Source organism: Myotis lucifugus, unplaced genomic scaffold (genome assembly GCF_000147115.1).
Source record: "Myotis lucifugus unplaced genomic scaffold, Myoluc2.0 scaffold_168, whole genome shotgun sequence".
Classification (NCBI taxonomy): Eukaryota; Metazoa; Chordata; class Mammalia; order Chiroptera; family Vespertilionidae; genus Myotis; species Myotis lucifugus.
Genome location: NW_005871216.1, coordinates 1,572,230 through 1,595,790, shown reverse-complemented (window position 1 = coordinate 1,595,790; position 23,561 = coordinate 1,572,230). Strand labels below are relative to the sequence as shown.

General features: G+C 39.9%; 1 protein-coding gene across 6 annotated transcripts in view; it reads left to right on the top strand.

The window, feature by feature from the left end:
- OMA1 (OMA1 zinc metallopeptidase) overlaps window positions 1-14,673 on the top strand; it is a 59,634-nt gene extending 44,961 nt beyond the window's left edge. For all 6 annotated transcript variants that reach the window (XM_023759975.1, XM_023759977.1, XM_014462072.2 and 3 more), the window contains 2 exons: window positions 350-499; window positions 14,241-14,673. In XM_023759975.1, coding sequence (XP_023615743.1) covers window positions 350-499; window positions 14,241-14,426 — 336 coding nt within the window. In that variant the 3' untranslated portion in view covers window positions 14,427-14,673. The remainder of the gene's footprint in view (window positions 1-349; window positions 500-14,240) is intronic.
- The last annotated feature ends 8,888 nt before the right edge of the window (window positions 14,674-23,561 follow it).

The following is a 23,561-nucleotide window of genomic DNA, read 5'->3' as shown; positions in this document are numbered from 1 at the left end:
TTGAAGTGGTTGTGGGAGGCGGCAAGTTCAGGCATTTACCTACGCCACCATCTTCAAATCCCTAATATGTGTTCTTAATATCTATCATAGTGAAAAGCGTGGGTTTCTTTGGGAGTGGTATTATTGTAAATATTGTGTAGGGGTAGGTGCAAGTAGAAAGGGTGGACATATTTTTTTTTGAGTTCTATAAAACCATTTGTTTGAGTGTTCTTTTTAAAAGCAATGAGTATATTCCCCTTTTATTAAAACGATAGAAAATATTTTTAAAACACGTAATGACACAAACGTAAACTTTTAAAGATGTCCTCATAGTTATACTCATGTGTGCTTTTATTAATTTTGGTTCTAGGCTTGTGTGGACGTCAGATCCAGTTCGGTGTTTTGGCAGCAGCTGGAACTTGCAGATACCCTCTCTGGTCACCCCAACGTGCCACAATGGTTGTCCACACACCCTTCTCATGGAAACCGAGTTGAGCAGTTGGATAGACTCATACCCGAGGTGAGCTAACACTGTTGAAGGCAGGACACTATTTTTACTGTATCCTTTATTTTTTAATGCTGTTACTTCTCATGCTTAGAGAAGGAGTTCTAGTTTGTCAACTGTTTTGATCACTATAATTATGTATTATCAGTTTTCAAAGGATTTGACTGAAGAGTAAAATCCTGCTTGTTCGAAAGTCATGGGGGATAAATTGCTGTGTAGACTTGACTTTTCTTGAAGGTGACGGCTTAAGCTTTTTAGTATCATTCCTTTTAATTTTACCTGATTTGGTGAAAGTCTAAAACTCATGGTATGTTTTTTCAACATATTGGTCATAATTTAATTTTTTCTCAGTGATTTAAGCTTATTGTTAAAAAACAACAATAACAAACTCCAGTTAATGACTTGTGTAAAATTTTCGGGTCAAGTGAGTATTAATTCCAATAATGATGCTGGAATATTTCTTAGAAAAAAAATCCCTTGATATTATTTTTTTTCTGGTTATTTATTTCTTTAAAAAGAGAGAGTAAAGTGTGCATGACTTTTTTTCTGTAGACTTCATTAATGAATAAAGCTAAAGCAGCTTTTTCCCAATTAGTTTTTACTACCATCTAAACATGTTTTTATTTGTTAACATGATTTAAAATGTTTTCTGTGGTATCCACTTCAGTGCAAGATGGATGTCAGATATCGCCAAACCAGGCTGCACACTCTTTCTGTCTCACTTGCTTTGCCAGGATGACTACAAATTTAACTTGACAGATAGTGAGCACCTGTTATAAGAAAAAAATACTGGTAGATACAGGGGATACAAAGAGAATTAAGACATGGTTTTTTATATTTGCAGGATGCTAACATAAGTACAAAATGATTCTTAATACAATAAGGGATAGGATTTATTATAAGAAAAGTAGAAATATAGTGGTATGCAATTTGAAGGAATAGCCTGCATCTAGTTTGGGATAATAAACTACCAGGAGATTCATTTATTGATTCATGTGATTTATATGGAAATCCACTGATAGTTTGCCATTCTGTATTCTGTTGCTGGGAACAATACAGTCTCTGCTTTCTTGGAGCTAACATTCATGTCAATGCAAGTAATAAACAAACATATACATATATGCAGTATGTCACGCAGTGATAAACACATTGGGGAAAAATAAATCAGATTAAAGGTAGTAAAGAGGGCTGGGCAGCAGAGAAAGCGTGCTGGTCTACGTTCCTTTGTCAGAGAAAGCCTTACCTAACAGAAGCTGGAAAGAAGCAGGGGGCCAAGTCTGTGGCTCTCTGGAGAGAGAGTCTTCCAGGGTGAGGAGGCAGCAAGTGCACAGGACCTGGAGGGAGAGTATGTGTGGTGTGTTCAAGGAATGGCAAGGAGTTGAGTGAGTCAAGGAGGGGGTGGGGGGATGGTTGAGGTGTAGGGGGACCAGATCATGAAGTGTCTTTTCTAAACCATTGTAAGGACTTAACTTTTATTCTTAAGTGATATGGGAAACTAGTAGAGGGTTTTCAGTAGAGCAGTGGTTTTCAACCTTGGCTGCACATTAGAATTACCTGGGAATCTTTTTAAAATCCTGATTTCTGGGCCTCATCCTCCGGAAATTCTGTTTCTTTGTTACTAATGTTGTGGCCCCACCCCATAACAAGGAAACAGAATTTCTGGAGGATGAGGCCCAGAAATCAGGATTTTAAAGAGATTCCCAGGTGATTCTAATGTGCAGCCAAGGTTGAGAACCACTGGAATGACTTGATCACCTAATCTGACTCATGTGTTCTGTGGTGGTCATGGGGACTGTAGTGGGGCAAGGGTGGAACCCAGGAGACTCTTTACAAGGCTCTTGCAATAATCCTGTTAAGATAGTATAGGGGCAGAAGAGAGGAAAAGAAGTGCTCAGATTTTGGATATATTTTGAAAGGAATGATGAGGATTTGTTGCTAGTTTGGGCATACTTGTGGCCTTTCATGGGCATTGGGGCCAGCCAGACATGGATTCTTAAGAAATATCCTAAATATATTCATTTATACCCTTAATTTGAAGAAAAAATATTTGAGAAAAAAAACAGCAGTGACATTTACTTGACACATTGTAGTTATCATTCATCTTAAAAGCACAGCACAGGACTGGAAGAATATGGGTTTCATCCGTAACTAATTTGTCCTGAAGATCACTGACTGTAAGCCTTCGTCAGTGCTGCCAAGACCCAGGGAACTTGCATCACCCGAGGAGGCGTAGCCTCTCGCGAAAGCCAAAATAACCACATGGTTTCCTTTTGGAATGCCCTTTTTATTTTGTTCAGTGAAATTCTAAAAATGTGTGGTTTACTTAAATTGGATAATGAATTTTAGCCAACTTTCATCTAAATTCTGAGTTGTCATTTCATCATCGAAGATAACTAAGGATCTTTGGAGAAGTAAAATGTGCTTTAGAGAAGTTTTAAAATAATTAATTGATTAGTGAGTATGAAGGAAAATGATTGGAGAAATAAATATGTTATTTGGGCGCCAATGATGAAGATAAGCATTGGGAGGTATTATTTTTCTAAAAATAAACTATCCTAGTTTAGAAACTTAAGTTGAAAACCTTATATATCCCCCCCCAAGTGATTAAAATCAATTTGAAAGTAATAAAATTCTACTACAATATTGGGAGTAATTCAGTGGTTGAAGTGAAACTTATAGTCAGTATAAGAGTCTGTTGATAATTAGAATACATAGTCATAATTCAGAGATTGGAATTCCCTACTATCGTTTCTAATTTCTCTAATGAAAGAAAGCAAATCCTCAGGCAGTGGGTAGAATTATGTGAGTCTATATACTACTAAAGACTACGTTTTTTGTTTGATTTTATTTAAGATTTTTTTCTACTTATGTTAATACAATGTATTTTACCTAATGCTCCTGTTCTTTGACAATTCTGATATTATGCCTGAAGTGACGTACGTCTCAAAGGCAGTTGGAGATACACAGCAGAGCACAGACATCTAGGCCAGAGTAGTTGAAGTGGTGAGAGTGGAGTAGGCAGAGAAAAAGATCCTGGGTAGAGTTAACAGTGTTAGGTGGTGTCCACATTTAATTGGGAGGAGGAATACAGAGCCTCTCGTATGTCCGATTCATAGGAGGAGAAAAGATCAAGACAATCAGGAAAAGAAGTCATATGTGATACTTTAAACAATAAAGAATTTAAATTAAAAAAAAGAAAGAAAGAAGATAATGTAAAGAAACACCACAAGACCGGAAAAAAAAGAAAATCAGGAAAGTAAAATTCTTTGGTTCCATGAGAACACAAATCTTGGTAATTTTGATTTCTTTAAAAGGTGACTTAGTGAAGAGTGTATATTTTTATTTCTTATTGGATTCCTTGAATAAATATCATCACAGAAATGTATTATTTTTTTACTAGGCATATCAACATTTAAGATGTTTTAAAACTATACTTTATTCACTTAACAAATATCTATTAGTAATCATTTATGTGCCAGATTGTAGGTGTTGTAGGTGCTGTGAACAAAAGAGACAGAAAAAAAACCCCTTGCCCTTATGAAGCTTATTTTGCAGTAAAGAGAGATAGACAATAAGTAGAATAAATTAGTAATATATAGAATAAATCACCAATATATTATTTATATATTAGTCATTAATAAGTATTAGGGAGCAAAGCAAAGGAGGAAGGACAGTGTATTAGTCAGCTTGGGTTAAGCAACAGGAATTCATTTCTTCAGAGTTCTGAAGGCTAGATATCCAATCCGGTATTAAGGTTCCAGCCATTTGATTTCTGGCGAGGTCTCTTCTGGCTGCAGACGGCTGGCTTCCCACTGTGTCCTTACATGGTGGAGACTCAGCAGGGGTCCTCAAACTTTTTAAACAGGGGCCAGTTCACTGTCCCTCAGACCGTTGGAGGGCCTGACTATAGTTTAAAAAAAAACTATGAACAAATTCCTATGCACACTGCACATATCTTATTTTGAAGTAAAAAAACAAAACGGGAACAAATACAATATTTGTATTTGCATGTGGCCCGAGGGCCGTAGTTTGAGGACCCCTGGTGGAGAGAGTGAACACGCCTTGTCTCTTCCTCTTCTTATAAGGGCAGTAATCCTATCATGAGAGCCCCACCTCATCACCTCCTCTAACCCTGATCATCCCCCAAAGGCTCCACCTCCAAATACATTGGGGGTTAGGGTTTTAACATATGAATCTGGGGTGGGGGGGGGGGGTGAAATACTTCAGTCCATAACAAGGATGTAAAGTGTGAGCAGAGATGGCAGAAGGGCTGGAATAGCTGTTTGAAAGGGAGTTGATCAGAGAAAGTTTCACTGAGAAGATGTTACTTGGACAAAGGCTTGAAATAAGTGAAAGAGTCTTTGCCTGGGACTTGAGGGGCATGGGGTGGGGTAAGAACCTTCCAGATTAAGAAATAGCCAGTACAGTGCTCCGAGGCAGGAGTGAGCCTGGTGTGGTTGGGATGGAGTGAGCAAGGGAAAGTGAGGGTGCAGGCCTTGAAGCCCCTGTGAGGACTTCGCTTTTGTTCAGAGATAGGACCTCTGTGAGGACTTCGCTTTTGTTCAGAGGTAGGACCCCCGGGGCGGGTTTCAGCAGAGGACTAAAGAAGTACCAGGATCTGACCTACAAAGGATGCGTCTATAGTTCCTACAAAATACTATAATCATAATTTTGGAGTATTTTAGTATAGAATAATGTTTAGAAACAGACTAGTTCTGTTTTTAAAAAAATATTTTTATTGATTTCAGAGAGGAAGGGAGAGGGAGAAAGAGATAGAAACATCAGTGGTGAGAGAGAATCATTGATCGGCTGCCTCCTGCATGCCCCCTACTGGGGATCGAGCCCACAACCCGGCATGTGCCCTGACCGGAAATCAAACACTGACTTCCTGGTTCATAGGTCGACACTCAACCACTGAGCCATGCCAGCTGGGCCAGACTAATTCCCTTTTTTTGTTTTGTTTTTAAATCAAGAAAATGTCTCCAAAGTAGAAAACAGTATATTCCTGCTATTTTTTTTAATGTGAATTCTGAGATAAAGCATGTGTAAAAGCCTAGTTAAATATAATCCTGTGATCCACTAGCGTTTAAAAAGGATAAATATAGGGTTGTAGTAATGATTTTATTTGTAGTTAATAAGATGATATAATTTTATTTACTTGAAATAACAGTTAAATTTAGGAAACACATATCCCACATATTTTGGTTACCATAACAACTTGGGTGAAAGATTGAAGAACAGATGTTATATCAACCTGTTGATGTTTAGTAGTATGACAGTTTTAAAATTATAGTTGCACTGTTCAGAATTTAAAATTGTATAAACCATAAGTTGTCCTTAAAAGAAATACCTTTTCATACTTTCTATAAGGATTGTTATAAATATTTACATGTTATAAATATGAATATATTTATATGTGAATATTTATATGTGAATAAGGGAAATTGTATGATAACCCAGGGTAAAAAGTCACTTGAAATATTTATTTTATAACTGAATTTTGACTGAATTTTTTATTTTCTACTTCTCTCACCAATTCTTTGCCATCTTTTCCTTGGGGTGGGGCGAGGAGATGGATAGTGATAAAATATATAGGAAAAACATTTAATTTACTACATTCAGTTTTTTAGATGTCAGAACCACTCAGTGGCTGGCTGTCAATACATTCATTTTATTCTCACTTATTTTGAATTCTTTAAACTTCCAGGAAGCTGGGGGTTTGAACTCAAATGTAAATCATTCTTATGCATTTATAATTGGACAGTGTAAATACATAAATCATTAATATTATACATCCCATAAATAGAACATGTGAGAGTGCTTAACATTGAAGCGAAATGTCGTTGTTGGCCAATGTACACAAACATATACCGTTCACCTTACAGAATTTCATTTTCTCTGACAGGGAGAGTGTTGAGGAAGAGGGAAATATAGCAGCTACTGTAATTGAATTGGCCTCTGAATCATATAAAGCCAGGAAGCCTGACAGTAACATTGTCTAAAACCTTTAAAAAATATTATGGTACATATGATGTGTATCTACTTGATGCTGAAAATGAATGGGCTATTGGAAAAAAATAGCTCTTATAGGAAAAGGGGAAAAAATGAAGGTAATTATTTTCCCCCTTGAAATGTCTTGGTTCCTATTTTCATAGGAAGCTTTTAATCTGATCATGAAACTTCTCTGGCATTAATGTTTTCCTTTTAAAAAAAACTTTATTATAGTTTAGTTTTTATGAATAAGTAATTGCAGTTTTTCTTGATATGCAGTACCTAGAAGAATCCTAATGTGTATTAGCAATTTCATGAGTAGAGTATAGTATATTGTACTTTAGTTGTTACTGGGAATAAATACAGCTATTTCTTAATATGTTATTCTCATGTTAGGAGTGGTTGATTATACAATTTTATTTGAAAACTTATTATTTTATTTTGGAGAACAATTGGCCTGTGTCAAGGTGGCCTTACTTTTAATATACTTATTTAAAACTTCTAGTTACTTATATTTAATTATTTTAGACCACTTCAAAAATTAGCCAGACTTCAGTTTCCACTGCAGCTTATGAAAGGAAAAGAAATGAGTTAGAGGAAGAAAAATTTCAAAAGGTAAATCATGATATATAAATATAAAACGAGCCATATTTGCGATTTTACTTAACTTACTAGTGAGGGAGCCTGTAATATGTCACCACTAGCTCAAAGGAGACTTCAGTAACCATCGGCATGCAGGCTCTGAGGGATGCTGAAATGAACTTACAACCAGGCGCAAAACTGATCCACTCGTAAGGCAATCAGTTGCCTTCCCCAGACATGGCCAAGCATCATTTGCATGGTTATCAGTTTTCTACAACTTCCAGAGTTGTGAAATAGCTCTGAGACCATGGAGGCAGAGATAACACCCAGGATGCACTCGACAGGACACCCAATGATCTTATTTGCCCATATCACAGTCTTCCACAGTTTTCTGTTCTTGTTTTTTTCTATTGTCATTTATTTACCTTTCAAGTAAAGATACCAAGTCAAATCATCCTGTCAGACCAACATACAGGGTATCTCCCCAAAATGTATGCACATTCTAAATGATTATAAAGTCAGTGTTTATTAACATGCAGTTCATTTTCAAAATTAAGTGAGTTATCAGCAGTACATTTTTTGAGACAGCCTATATAAACAGAAGTTTTTGTTTTGTTATTTTTATTTATTTATTGGTTTTTTAGAGAAAGATGAAGGGAGAGGGATAGAGAGATACCGGTAGAAACATCTCATCTGTCGGCTGCCTCCTTGAGCCCGCAACCCGGGCATGTGCCCTGACTGGACCTCTTGGTTCCTGGGTCGACATTCAACCACTGAGTCACACCGGCCAGACTGTTTTGTTATTTTTAAGCAACCACATCGGCATTATTCTTGTTGTATTTCTTTTCTTTCTCTTAAAGTAGTAACCAACTATTATTAATTTCCACCGAATCTATTGAGTTTTAGGCTTGAGGTTATTGATGCTAAAATCTTTTGAAAAGTATATGCTTGTCTTCAGAAATTAAGGGAAAGAGTTGGAAATAGAGGGGGTGTAAAAGGACGTTTCATTTTTTAAGAGAAACATTTAAACCTCTCAGGCCATTTAGAACTCAAGATACAGATGTAAAATCAAGGATCAAGTCACAGATATACAAAAATGGGAGAGAAGGGAAGACAAAGGGGGAAAGTGTTTTTTTTATTTCTTTTTTAAAATAATTGAATTTATTGAAGTGACATTGCTTAATACAGTTTTATAGGTTTCAGGTATACACTTCTATCATACATCTGTATATTGTATTGTGTGTTCACCACCCCAAGTCAAGTCTCCTTCCATCACAATTTGCTCTCCTTTGCCCTCTTCTACCTCCTCCCACCCCCACTCCCCATCCCTCTGGTAAAAGGTTTTTTCTTTTAGGAAAAATTATTTTAACTTTTTATTATAGTTTTTAAAAAACACGTAAAAGTAGAGAATAATTTAATGACCCCCCATTTCTCAATCACATTCATTAGTATCAACCTTTTTGTACACATGCTTCTTCTGTTCCTTCTCTGATTTTTTGTTTTTTACTCAGAAGTATTTTTTTAAAAAAAATATATTTTTATTGATTTCAGAGAGGAAGGGAGAGGGAGAGAGAGACAGAAACATCAATGACGCAACTTGGGCATGTGCCCTTGTGTGGAATTGAACCCGGGACCCTTCAGTCCACAGGCCGATGCTCTATCCACTGAGCAAAACCAGCTAGGGCTACCCAGAAGTAGTTCAATGCAAATACCAGACATGAAGGCATTCCTTTCTAATTAGTTCAATATTCATTCTAGAAAGTATTCTTTTATTCCATTACATATCTAAGAAAATTAATAGTAATTCCTTAATAAAATTAAATATTCTATCCATATTCAAATTTCTGCCTCAGAATATAGTTTTACAGTTGGTTTGTTCAAATCATGATCCAACAAGACCCATACATTGCATTTGGTTGCTGTGTCCCTTAAGTCTCTCTGACTTCAGAGCAGTGCCCCCACCCTGTTTTGTTTTTTAATACATCATTGACTTGTTGAATAAATCTAGCCCCACATTCTAGACTTATCTGATTGCTTCTTTGGTGTGTCCTGTAGTTATTATCTAAACACAGTTCACTGTTTCATTTCTTCATCTACTTTACAAAAATTATTTCGTTTACTTGTTTATTGTCTTTCTCTTCCCCTAGAATGTAAGGCCCCTGTTTATTGCTGTATCCTTAGTGCCTGTGACCGTTTCTGAAATGCTTAGAGAATATTTGCTAAAGGATTGTGTGGTGTGTAACGGTAGGAAAGATAAGTAATGTAATTCTGGGTCAAAAGTAGAAAACTGAGCAATACAATTGAGTAGTGGTTCTGCTTCCTCATAGAAATTTGGCAAATGTAGAAATTTAGCATGTAGCAAATTAATAGTTGGTAATGGGAAAGGATGCTCTTAGGAAGTACGTAAAAATAGTAGTCTTAGGAGTCCTGGGTTTTAATTCTGACCCAGCCACTCAAGTTTAAGGAAGTTATCTACCCTAAACTTCATTTTGCTTCACTTGTCAAATTGAGATAGCAGTGTCTCCTGGGTGTTTTATGCACATTCTTATGCATTGGTGGTAGTGAGGTCCTGCCTCCTTCTCTCTTTCCTCCCCTCCTTCCCTCATAAGACACTTTAATGATAAGTATTCTACACCAGGATCAACATTTCAAAAGTGGTTCATATGATAGCACCAGTTTAGATAACATTTTAAAATACCTGGCACCATGCAAGGCACAGCGAAAGTGAACAGTAAATGTTGGTTCTTTTCCCTCTGGTTGGAATCTTTAGGCCAATTCCATATTTAATTCCAAGTCTTCCTTGAGATTCTTAGAGCTGTATATTCTTGTTAATGGAGTACATTCCTGCCTTCTCTTAGACTGTAAACTCTTAAGAGTGTTTTTCCTATGACATTTGTCATAATGATTTATTCATAGCTTGTGTTCTATAAATGCTTGTTTAAAATTCAGCATCCATTTAAGTGCCTATTATGTGCAGTGCATGAAGTTAAACACAGAAAACAAAGTAAAATGGAAAGGCATATTCTAGCTGTACAGTGGGAAAATGTTGCTCACTTTTAAAGAGGTGAAGGTTATATTTAATAAGATGGATTTGCATTTATGAAAATAAAAGATGTTGACACCCGAAATATAATAAAATAAATATGGAAAGGAATGTTTAAAAAGCAGGAAAAAATATGTCTGATAAAAATCTTTCTATGCAAAATAGACGAAGATTTGATAGAAATGTATTTGGGCCATCACAGGACTCTGCTTGATAGTTGGAGGAGAGAAACATTCACACATGAAGAAATATTAATAGAACGCCTTTATGAAGAACATAGTTTTTCCAGTAATTAATGTAGCTCAGGCATCTCCAAACTACATTTATTCCATAAGAGACTTATACAAGAAATGTATAATGTGGTGCCAAAAAAACATTAAAACAAAATCATGCGCAAATGCAGTACAAATGAAAACAACAACAAAAGCAGGTTATAATCCATTGTTTCCAAGCCTTTTTACTTCCATGCCAGCTTTTCTAAATTGACTTTATTTTTAAGAGCAATGTTAGTGTCACAGCAAAATTGAGCGGCAGTTACAGAGGTTTTCCATATATAACCCCTGCCTGCCTTGGTGTAGACACAGTCTCCCACCGTGAAAATGCTGCCTGGGAGGGTGCATCTGCTGCAGCCAGTGAACCTGCACTGACACATCATCACCCAAAGTCCATCGTTTACATTCGGGCTCAGTCTTGCTGTGTAGATTCTGTGGATTTTGACAAATGTGTAATAACATGTATTCATCATTACAGTATCATATAGAGTAGTTTCCTTGCCCTAAAAATGCTCTATGCACGGCCTATTCATCCCTCTGTCCGCCATAACCCATGACAATCACTGATATTATTTTACTGTCTCCATAGTTTCACTTTTTCCAGAATGTCATGTACTTGGAATCATACATATGTAACCCCTAGAGATTTGCTTTTTTTTTTTTTTCCACTTAAGATTCCTCCCTGTCTTTTCATGGCTTGAGAGTTTATTTCTTCTTAGCGCTAAGTAATATTCCATTGTTTGGCTATAACACAAATTTCCTGTTCACCTTCTGAAGGACATCTTGGTTGCTTCCACGTTTTGGCAATTATGAATAAAGCTGCTATAAACATTCGCTGAGCAGGTGTTTGTTTCTTGCCAGTCACTTAACCTCTCTGGGTCTGAGTCTCCTCATTTGTAAATTTATCTGATGCGTGCTAAGGATGCTGAGGTTGAAATTATGTGGTTATATAGATAAAAAAATCATGGAATACTGTTTTACAAATTATGAATAACTCAGGTATGCCTGTATGCTGATGACATTTTAAGTTGGTGAAGCCTTTCTGGCAGAAAGCAGTTTGGTCCTATCTAACACAAATTATAATCTGTTCTTACTCTTTGATCAGATCATTCTACTTTGGGGGCAGACTTCAAGTGGAGGTTAAAAATAACATCTTTTATTTAAATAAAGCTTTCCATAGGGTAATTTGTAAAAGCCAATCAACACTACAAAACACTTCAAATACCCAGTAATTTGCGCGAGGCAGGGATCATGACTGTCTTTTCTGATCAGTGTGTCCCTAGCACCTTGCTCACGGTGGTGGTCTAAATGTTTGTTAACTGTGAAAAGATTGAAAAGAGAACTTAAGGGAACGAGAAGAGCTTTTACTGAATATTAAAGATTCTAGGAGATGACATTCTGTCTTCCCTTTGTGCTTTGCATCTCCCATGGCTAAACTCAGCTGTGCCAGCTCTTTCCTGCTGGGCTCCCCCTTGTCCCCCTTACTGATACCAGTCAAGGCCTTAGGCAAGTGACGTAACCTCCATGAGAGATTGGCTTCTCACCTGGAAAAATATGTCAGTGTGGTTATAAAGGAGTTAAAGCAGGAATAGACTGGGTGTCCCGACTTTGCCAGGATAGTCTCAGTTTATGCCTATGACTCAGTGTAAATCTCAGTAGCTTCTCCTTTCACTCTCAAAGGTATTCCGGTCCAGGCAGGTCACCATTTAGCCGAGGGTCTTCCTTTCTTTTTACTTTAGTGCTATAGTTGGGAAACATTTTCTTGTTTTATTTTTGTGTGTGTGTGTGTTTTTTTTAGTTCAGTTTACTTTAAGGAACATTTATTTAACACAATAGATGCAAGACGTGAAATATAAGGAAAATTGAGACAAGACACTACTACCAAGGAATTTCACTTGAGTGCTTTTTCCCCTTTACTTTATTTTGGTAACTCATAGCCTCATTTGGAGTCAGAAGTGCTGCTAGACTCAAGTTCCTGCTCTGACTTCATCCATTTACAAGACCCCTTTCTGGCTGCCTCTGGCTGCCTGCTCCCCTGTTCTGTGGAACTTCAGGGAATATACCCATCTAAGAACCTGTGCCCCACCATGGGGCACTCTGGGTCTTAAGGTAATGGAATTCCTTGCCCAAACACTTTTGAGCCTGCTTCCAGGGCCTGTGCGGACCTCCTCCCTTGGACGCACGCCCACAAGATCCCTCACAGTGCAGGTGAGCCGGGGAAGGGAGGAGAAGGGAGTGGACAGCAGGCCAGTGGCAGGAGCTGGAGTAGGCTCCCCACAACCTTAGACGTTACAAAATTCAAGAATTCTAATTTTGGGACCTGGCCTTCAGGGTCGTTTTGAAAGTGTGGGAGAATAGAACATATTTTATGTCGTACTTCATTAGCTTGACTTACAGCTGTTAGATATTTAAACACATGGTATCTGAGCCTCTATCTGCATTCTTGCCATGGACCTCACAGTTACCTGAGGCAGGCCTGCTCATTGTAAAACCTACCATCTTTACCATGCCCTAACAGACCCTACATTATCTGCTCCTACCTGCTAGATCCCTTCTGCCCCAGCTGTACCAGCTCCCTCCCTGTTCCCAGCACTCAGGCATCTCCCATCCAGTGCACATCCTTGGGCTCCCCGCTGCTGTTGCCGCAGCCACTGCCTGCCTGGCACTCCTTTCCTAGGTACCGCATGGCCTGGTCTGTCATGGCCTCATGCCCTCAGGTCTTTCCCCCTCTTCTCAATGTCATGAGAGCTTGCCTGGCCAGTCTTTCTAAGACCTTGTTACTCCCCCAAGCACTGACTGCCCCTCCCTGCTTTATTTACTTCCCGTAACACGCATCACTATAAAAAAGTTAGAGGTAATACTTATAAAATGAAACTAATTTTTTTTACCCTAAATATGTTTCTTTTAAAACGCTTTAGATATTAAGATATTCCCCCCCCCCTTTTTTTTAGTTTTTATGTCTTACAGTCATCCATGGACCTAATTTAAAGAATCACATCGTTTTCTAAGGCTAGTTCCTTAAAGCACAGCCCTCCTACCCTGCCTTCAGTTTCAACTTTCTTAAAGTATTCTTTTTGTATTTCCTATCATCCTACATAGCGCTACTTCCTAACTTTCCATTTCAGGCATCATCCATTTCCCTTTCCCCAGAGGATGAGCATCAAACCCCCCCCCCCCCCCCCCCCCCGCCCTTGTCACACCCTGTGCAGCACGCACAGTGTCCTGCTCCCCTTCCGGTGTGGCACGTGGTGCTCTCACGTTCTGTCTAATACTGTGCACCCTAGTCACCGCTGAGCAATGTGTGTACTGTGATTCCTTTCCTTTCCTTGCGGCATTCTGTTTTTCTGGAGTTAAAATAGTCATGATTTGCTTTGCTTAGGTGACTCCCTTCCCTAGGCTGTTAGCCTCAGGTTCACGGCAGAGGCGCCAGTTATGTATCCCTCCCTTCAGTATGCTCAGACATCTGTTTTCTGTTGTTTTATTTTTTCTCTTTCTTGAAAACAATCTCTCAGAGTCTTCATATCTTTTCTAATCTGAATGCTCGTCAGGATTGGTTTGACTGAAACCAAAGAGATCTTGTTTATTCCCAGTGGGACACTGGGCGGTCACTGCAGATGCTGTTGTTTTTTCCAAATATACTATTATTATGTGAACAACTTGTGAAAATGTAACTATTTACTGTGAATTTGTCTGTGGTTCTCTTTTATGTGTTGTCATTAAGCTATCTTTTATTAAAAATACAGAGTGTATTCTTATATTTTATTATTTTGCATAGAGTATTTTAAGAATTATTGGGATCATGTTAATAAATTTATGTATATATTTGCTTTGTGTTCTTTTTGTATTCTGTTGTATTCTTTCTCTATAGGCTCTCAAAATTAGAGAGACCTGCAATTGCCCACCACTTTCTGAACCAGACCCTCGATTAGTGTTCAAACTCGCCATGAAGGATTTTCTTAAAGAATCAGAGAAAAAGGACCTAAATACCACTGCTGAGAAACAGAAAGTGGATCCTCTTCCCATTGGAAAACAGAAGCAAACATCAGGAGCATAAATAATTGAGAAAGAACTAGCAGTTGAATTGAAATATGTGAGACAACGGATATATGAAGAATATAGCAATCCTTATCACTTTACGTTACTTTTAGAAAAATGTTTGAAATGAAAAAAATGATATTCATAGTCAAATCATGTATATTACAGGTATTACCTAAATTCTTCTAGATATTTTTCATGAAATATTGATGTATTCTAATTTATTTTAAAATATGTCGCAGAATAAATTTATATTACACATTTTATTCTGTTTCACACTTGCTTTTGATTTAGAAGGCAGACTTCTAGTGGAGAGAAACCAGAAAGCGGAGTAATTGTTATGTAGAGAGGGCTCCGGCTGAGCCTAAACTGGTTGTCAGAGTCTGGATGGTTAGGATAGACTGGGAGCTGGACAATCAAGCACCTGTTTAGAGAGATTGGTTTGCATTGGGGTAGAGTATGTGGAATAGGGGCTTTGGGAGAGAGAATTCCCTGGTCCTTACTATGGATAGCATGGGAAAATGACTACAGGCAGAAGCTGAAGAAGCTGTGTTCATAGGAAAACACAAGTGATTTTATTTGTGGTCCGAGTGATAGAGTGAGGAACACAAGGGGAGAGAGGGTCCTTTCCTGGGAGACACAGGTGTGCTTCTGGTGCCCTGACGTCTCAAGGGAAAGTCATGTCATTTTGGCTCCTTGATGATGCAACAGTTTGGGAGTCTCAGGTTCTCAAGGGAAGCAACCCCCGGTGGAGGGTTGTACCAGGAGAGGCAGGAGACGTTTGTGCCCCTAGGTTGAACTCCTTGAGCAGCCAGCTCCCAGTTCAATGTTGAGGGAATAGCACAAGTCACATTCCTAGTGACATTCAGAAATTACTATCTATACATATAAAAGGCTAATATGCTAAATGTCCCTCCTACCATCTGACCGGTTGCATGATGCGCACTGACCACCAGGGGGCAGACGTTCAATGCAGGAGCTGCTGAGCTGCAGTGACTTGGCAGTGGCGGTTCTCCGATGGCGCACCCTGAAACCAGAGAGGAGGGAGCCTGGTTCCTTGTGGGGCCGTGCAATTCCACCTTAGGCCGTGGGTTATGTTGTTGCTGGGGCACTGTCGGCCCCAAATCTGGTTTACTGCACACTAGCATTTGCGTTCCACACCTTGTACAACAGCAACTTTGTAGAGTGCCTTCTTGCACTTAGGGACCCCTCGGGGGTTGTCGGAGAGCCGGTTTCAGCCCTGTTTTGGCTTGATCCCTCCAGGTCAGGCCAAGGGGCTCCACCTGCCGGAGGGACCCCACTCACTCCGCAGATGTTGGGGAAGCTCCAGGGTGTGTCCGGCCCATCTCGGCCACCTTCTAATTAATTTCCTTTTAATGTGCACGAATCCGTGCACCAGGTCACTAGTATTATATAAATGTGAAAATAAGTTTGTTAAATGTGTTCTTATTTATATAGTATTATTTATATTTCCAAACTGGTGAAGTCTAGTGATGTTGAGGCTATATTCCTAAGAGAAACATTTTGCTTGAAACACATTATATTAAGTAGTTTCTTAGAGATTTCATAAAAGGGGAAGAAACGATCTTTTGTTGAATACCTACTGAGCCCATTTATTCCACAACTTTATAAAGTAAATTTGTTATTCTCATTTTATAATGAGAAACAGGCTTGTCAAGGTTAAATAATATACCCAGCGTCTCTCAGCTAGAAAGAACAAAGCTAGACCTGTCTGACTATAGTCGTCTGTCCATTTCCGTGACTCGCAGATTTGTAAAAACTAATCTAGCAAAAGACAAGAAACAAACTCTGTTCTCAGTTGTTTGGTAGCTTCCTCACTGTAGGGCTTCAATACAGGTAAGCACCTCTTTCTGCAGGTGAGTCTCCATGTCTTTCTCCCAGACCCTTCTGTGCAAATGCCCATGAAACCCGGGGGAGGCAGGGGAGGAGAGAGGAACCTCCCTCCTGCCTGTGGAAAGCCTGTGACTTCTCATTAGGGAGTGTCCTGACGCTATTACATTTTCTTAGGCAAAATATTTACCTAGTTGTTAAGAAGACAAGCTCAGAGCCTATTTGTTTTTCAGGGCTTACTATATAGGTTGGTTGTAAGGAATTTCTTGATCATGTAGGGCAACACTTGGAAGGAGGGGATTCAGATGAACTGTTCTCCGTATAGTTGTTCTTTACAGTCCCAGAGACTGGCGTTCTTCCCCAGGACTCCGTAACATGTACAGACAACTGGAGAATGTCACCTACAGGTAAACAGTAAAACACACCATTAGATTTCCCTGTAGATTTCCCAAGGACAACAGTGCAGTGGGGACCCTAGGCTGGTTTCTTCCATCGTATTATCACATCTAATAGTATTGTTCGGAATCCTTGAAAACATATGCAAGTTGACATCATGTCAGAAAGAAAATGAGAGAAAATACCTTAATAGTGCATATGAAGAATTTTTTTTTTTAAAAAAACACAACAATAACACGAATCAATAAATGTAAAAAAAAAAGTAACATTTTAGCTCAGGATTTTAGGAGAAAGTAAATAGCAATTAGGATGTAGTATGTGTGCACGCATTTTAAGCTGTATATGGAAATGACGTCTGTATGTTCTGCATTTAGTTGCATCACTTAATTGCTTTTCATGTGCTCATAGGATGCAGATGTTGTTAGCTCAGTGTTTAAGAGCATGATGCCAGTAAATCCAAGGCACACATTCAATCTGATATCTCTTATAATACAGATAGTTGTAAGACTGTATCCTCTAAAACTAAACTCATTGAGAACATGTATATTTATGGCTATGTCCCTAATACCTAACACTTTTCGGCACATTACAGGCATCAATTAATATTTTACTGATACTGTATAGTCAACATCAATCATCGTTCAAAGGTTTAAAAAAGAAACACTCATACTCTGTGACATTTCTGCCTCTTGGTAGCCACAGGACCCTGGGCAAATCACTTAAACCCTAACCCTCATTTCTTCATTTGTGAAATGGGGATAATAAATCCTACCTCATAAGATTGGTCATACATGATGATTAAGGGGAATGATGTACTAAAGCATTTAGCACAAAGTCTGGAACACCAAACTAAAAATAGCCACAATTTATTGAATGCTTTCTTTGTACCAAGCTCTGTGCAAAGCACTTTTCAAGCACTATTGAGCCTCACTGCAACCCTGTATAGGATAGGGGTTATTTCGCCCCTCATTATAGATCAGGAAACTGACGTTTAGAGGGTTGATGAGACTTGCTCACGGTTACATGGTCTATTCCTTAAGATTATATTACTTGCAAGAACAGCAAAAAAAAAAAAAAAGCAACTCAAAATCAATCAAGAAAATGTATTGCCTCATCTAACAGAAAAGCCGGGGAGGACACTAGCTTCGGACACAACTTAGTGGAGGACCATGAGATCGGCAGAGCAATGGCTCTTTTCTCTGCAGTTGTTCTCAGCTCTGGCTTCACTCTTCTCAGATGATGTCAAGATGGCTGTGGGCAGCTCCTGGCGTATGTGATTCCTTCACATCCAGGTGGGAGGAGTGACTCACCTGGGCACTATTGAAACAAAGCCTTCAACACCAACTGCACCCTCTGAGGAGCACCCCAGGAGCCACCGCAGGGTGGGGATGGGATTATGCTGAGGATGGGTACAGCCAGCACCACCCAACAGCTGCTGAGGATGGTGGGAGACATGCAGCCACAGACTCGACTAAATAACGACTAGAAACCCCTTACCACTTATCCTCTGTCAACAGGCTGAGAGACACAACAATTCCTTGAAGATTTGCTCTGAAATGACATTTAATCTTAGCAAAAAAAACGTAGCCTAAGTTTCACATTGATATGATAATACATTTGCATGAACCTATTTGCTTTACCACTTACAAGATATCCACCTCCCCACCACCACCTGAATTATCTCCTTTCCTCAAAATCAACCTATGAGATTGAAGAACAAGTGGTGTTATTGACTCCTAGGGGAGAAAACTAAAGCTGGAGGAATTAGGCAAGTCATCCAAGTGTCACTTCAGGTAAATGGCAGAACCGGGGTTGGGAGGAACCAATTCATTGATTGTAATCCAGTGCTCTTTCGGCAATACCACGTTCTTTGGAGAGGGAAGTATTGCCTCCGTTTTTCAGCTAGAAAACGAAGCACAAGGATATTAAGCAGCTGTGTGCCCAGCACTGCTCAGTATGTAACGGCAGAACTGAGATTCAGACCCTCGTCTTCTGACTCCAAGGTCTGTGCTCTTCATTCATTTACTGCCACTGCAGTGGGCAGATCTCATAAAGGAGGTGGGACTGGAGAGTGTTCATTTCCCTTCACCCTCACTTGTAAACAGCAGGGCTAATACCCTTTGTCCCCTTATTTAAAAGCACTCATTTTAATGCTCTAGGACAGGTGGTAAAAATTTCCGTTCACTTATGTTCACATACATGAAGGATAAAATTCCTGTTTATCATCTGTTAATGTGTTTTCTTAGGCTCTAGAGAGTTTCTTAATCTGTGGTGAGAAATATCTCTTACTTCATTACTAGAAAAAACCCTATCGGTGTTCTGCCCTTACCCCTTGCCCCCCAACTTCCACCGGAAAACCAACAATCCTCACAGCGAGGCCAGTGGCTCCTCGCCTTTAACCACCAGGGACTCTTTTTACATTCCCTGGCTCTCTGTGCATGGACTTTTACCCCGTAATGTTTTCTGTCTTGAAGGTTTGGAGTAGACTCGTGACCAGGTTCTCATAACCATGATCTCTTGTTGTGCTGGCAGTTTGGAGCTGAGCTAGTTGGGTATGGGGGGCGTATGTCAGTGGGCGCCTGCTTGCAGATCTCGGAATTTCTGTGATATAATCACAGACTTATCAGGAGCTCTGCTCATCATGTGAAGTTCCAAAAACTCCAGCCCAAAAGGAAAATTTGTGATTTTAATTAGTCTGGGTAGCCTAATTATGTGAGAGAAAATACAAAATTTTTAGTTAGGCTTTTTGAACTGCGAAGCATACCTGGCAGATTCCCAATGCCATTTTTATAGATCATGAGGGGCCTGGGCCTCGTCCTATGCAGCATGGGTCAAAAATCAGATTTGCCTTTTTTCTCTCTTCAGAATATAAAAGAAAAGAAAATTTACATGTATTAATTTTGACCAATATATTAAAGTATAACCATATTTTTGTAGGTTAGGAATGATGAATGATCTACTTAAGGGTTCTGTTATCCTATATTTAGGGATATATTTTTAAAAGTAACTTATCTTGGCACAAAAAAAATAGGTTGAATATAATTTTTTCCACAGCTCCTTCCCTCGGATGTTATAGTAGCCTTCAGAGAATCAAGGGCAGCGGGACTAGTCTTACTCTTTTCTCTGGGGACATGGGACAGTAACATTTGCCCTACTTACTTCCCAGCATCCTTATGGGTTTTAAGTAATGTGTATATGCTTTCTACAACATCTGCAGTGCTGCACCCATGATGTTTCTATATTCCAACATTGCTTAGTCTGGCCTGTGAGAGTGTTAGGAGAGATCATTTCCAAATGCAAGGCCATTTGCCTGATCTGATGCAACCCAGAATTGATGATGAGCTGCTCTTACTCAAGTGGGAGAAAAGGGGAAACTTCTTTGTAGCACGTTTTATTTTAATCTGGTTTATGAGTGTATGTACCTTTAACCTAGTTATTCTATTAATCCCCTAATGCTTGTAGAGAACACTAGAGAGTGTTCCTGATTCTGATGCTCAAATCAAGAGAAATAAAGTCAACTTTTTCCTTGAATGGCCAGCCCATTCTCTAGATTCGATGGACTTGGAGAATTGGAGCTAAGGATAAGATACCACAACCTTTCTTCCCTTTTAATCCTCACAGCAGCTCCTCAAGGTATGGGTTTCCCCCCAGTTTGAGGATAAGGAAATGGAGGCTCACAGAGCCATGTAACTTGGCTAAGGTCATACAGATAGTCCAGGAACTCAACTAGGGAGACTCAAAAAGCTTTTACCAACTTCAGCACATTCACACACACAGCCTGAGAGCAATTGTCAGGGCAACTTGGGAAACATTTATTTGGGGTCCTTGCTTTGTTCCAGTGCCCAAGGCTTTTCTCCTGTTCCGTAACCCCTGCAACTCTCCGGATCACATCTTCAAACACCGTTTCTCAACATTAATCTCTTACAAGGAGCCAACCAATGAACTGAAAGTGTTCATGACAAAGGCCCAGAAGCCATCAGGGACACAAATTGGCACATAGTAAGTGCTCAATGAATTCAAGTCCAATGAGTGACTGAACGTGTATACATGAATGAATACAAACAAACAAGCCATAGGAGTTATTTGAATGCTTGAGTTGGTTTTGTAGTGAACTTTATTAATAATATAGCAAAGGTAAAGTCTTACCCACGCACCCAGGGATATTCTACACCTTCCACTCCCCCCCCCACCCCCCCCAACTCAGGGTTCTGTAAGCCTCAGCTCTACCCACAACCACTCCATGGCAGGGTAAAGAAAAATCCCACCAGTCTGCACTCTCCAATGACTCACTAACCCTACTAGTATTCACTTATTTCTTCTCTCCTGAGGGATGTCTCGGGCACCACAGGATGTCACCCAGCCACAAGAAGGGACATCCCCAGATGTGTGGGGGCTTAACTGCCCCTTGCCCCCCAACCAGTGGGGGATCAGAGTCAGTAGATAAATGTCTCATCCTCCTGAGGTGATTCTAGGGTGTGTTCCACAGTTTGTCCGAGGTTCCCCAGTGGGACCCCTCAGTTGCTCACAGTTTTAAAGCACTCATTAGTGCATACTACATTGGTTGTTTTCTCTCTGTCCACTTCCTCATGCGTGCTGCCTGAGATCACTGCCAGATAAACCACCCAGTGCCTGCCTTCCTTACCTAGTGCCTAAGGGCCTGCTTTTGGGGGAATCCAAACTGTGAAGTTAGCTATCAAACTTTATTATTATTATTATTGAATACCAAGAACAACCCAACTTAATAGGTGAAGAAACTGAAGTTCAGAGAGGTGAAATAACTGGCTCATGGTTATACAGCAAATAGTGCTAATAATCCTTAGCTCTCCAGGTTGTTTTGAGGAAGTAATAAGTCAGCTCGGGTATAAATGGGCTTGTAAACTATGGTATTGGGCATGAGTTGCTTATTGTCCCTTCATAGTACCACCTCTTCTAATGATGGTGACATGCAAAGTGATCCCCCGATGCTCAAATAGCAATAAACATGCCCGAGTACAATAGCTAATCATTTCCCTTTCAGGCCTAGAGCAGCCTCACGCTTTGAACCTATTATCCGTGATTCATAGGCTCTGGATCGCAGTGGCCTCATAGCCACCCATGCAGCGGAGTTTTGACTTGTAAATCATAGTCCAGGCATGAAGTGGTGTTTACACACACGTAACCGCTCATCCAGGAGAAGGAGCTTATTTAACAGCCAGACTCATGGCCTCGTCCACACACAGCAATCTGTCGGGAGCTGACATGTGAAGGCAGCAGAGTGGGAAGATAAGCCAGTCTTGGAGAAGCCTCCTCAGCGCTCAGACATGCTCTGCAGGGTCATTCAGGTCCGATTGCCCTGGAGATGCAGCCACTAACAACATGATCAGTGACCAGAGCAGTAATAAGGGCCATGGTTCGCTCCTGAGACCTCCTACAAACCAGGCCCTGAAGGCACTTAACATGCATGAGCTGGTGTGATGCCTGCAACAGTTCTGTGAGTGGCTATGACTGTCCCACTTCATGTAGAAATGAAGAGGTTGAAGCCCAAAGACAGACCTCATGGTTTGGACTACTTCACCCTTCCAAGCTTGTAGACCCCAGATTAATGCCATCTGGAGGTGTTAGGGGTTGTTAGGTTGGCTTTTTGGCTGGCTGGTTGGTTTATAATGGGTGAAAATGTGATGTGGGGAAATATCTTTCAAATCAGACCTTAGTTAAATTACTTCACTTTCCAGGACGAATTTCACCCCTACCAAATATTCCGTAATGTCAGCCACCCCCAGAGCACCTGTGAGGAGGCAGTGGTCTTATGCAGGTAGGGGTCTGGCACATGGTAACTGATCACTACTGGCTATTTTTCTTTCCCTCTCAACCTTGTAGCTTATAGTCCACTTAACTTCCAAAGATGATTTGATTTACAAAAGCAAATTGGGGCCAAAATCTGAGAGGAGATACACTTCTCGCCCAGCCTCAAATTATTTAGGAGATTACTTTGTAAGGCAGAGAATGCAACAGATAAATATAAGATGGGTTTTTCAACAGTCTGTTTTCTACTCAAAATAACATTAAGAATCAGGCATTACCTGCCCTGGTGCTCTGTCCTCTGCTGGTAAGTTCTCTCTCTTTAAAGTAGTATTTCAAATGTCCCAGCAAGTTGGAGAGCCCTCCTCATCTCCTGCCCCTTTGACACATGGACAGACAGACAGCACTCCCCTGGTCGAGCTCAGTTAAAATGTTATTGGTTCCATTTTACTAATGAATTAAATAACTTTTCCAGTGTCACAAAGTAAGTGGAAAGGGCATGACTCAAACTAGGTCTCCTGAGCCTAAGCATTTCATGGCTGTTATTCTGCCTGGGACTAACTAAGTCTGAGATCCAGGGAATTGCATTATTGGGCAATATGCTGGCCCAATCAGGTAAGAAGAGCTCTCAACCATGGACAGCTCCACTGGGTATGGAGCTCTCGGTTACTGGAAATGTTCAAGTCACGGGAAATGTTCAAGCAAAGACAAAACGATCATCCATAAAGTTTGTTAGAGAGGAGAGCCAGGCTCAGAATAGGTAGAAGTGTGAAAGAGGGGCCGTAAGGAGAGGCAGATGTTCCTTAAATGTTCTGGACTAGAACCAAATGGACCCAAAGACTCGATGAAAAAGAATGTACAGCCTTGGCTGCCCAGGCTTTCACTCTGAGATAGCATCTTAGGTGCCTGTGCTCAAGCACTAGGTATGGTGGCTCAGCTCCTGGACTACGGAGGGCGATGGTGTAGTGACTGGTGAAGGTCAGGTCTGGGTCTACGTTAGAGTTCTGGCTCTGCCGTTTTTTACCTGTGAACCTCACTTTCTGCCTTTCTCAAATGGGAAGAATGGACTTGCTGTACTTCACTGTGAGGATTAAATGAGATGATGATATACTTCCACAAACATTTATTG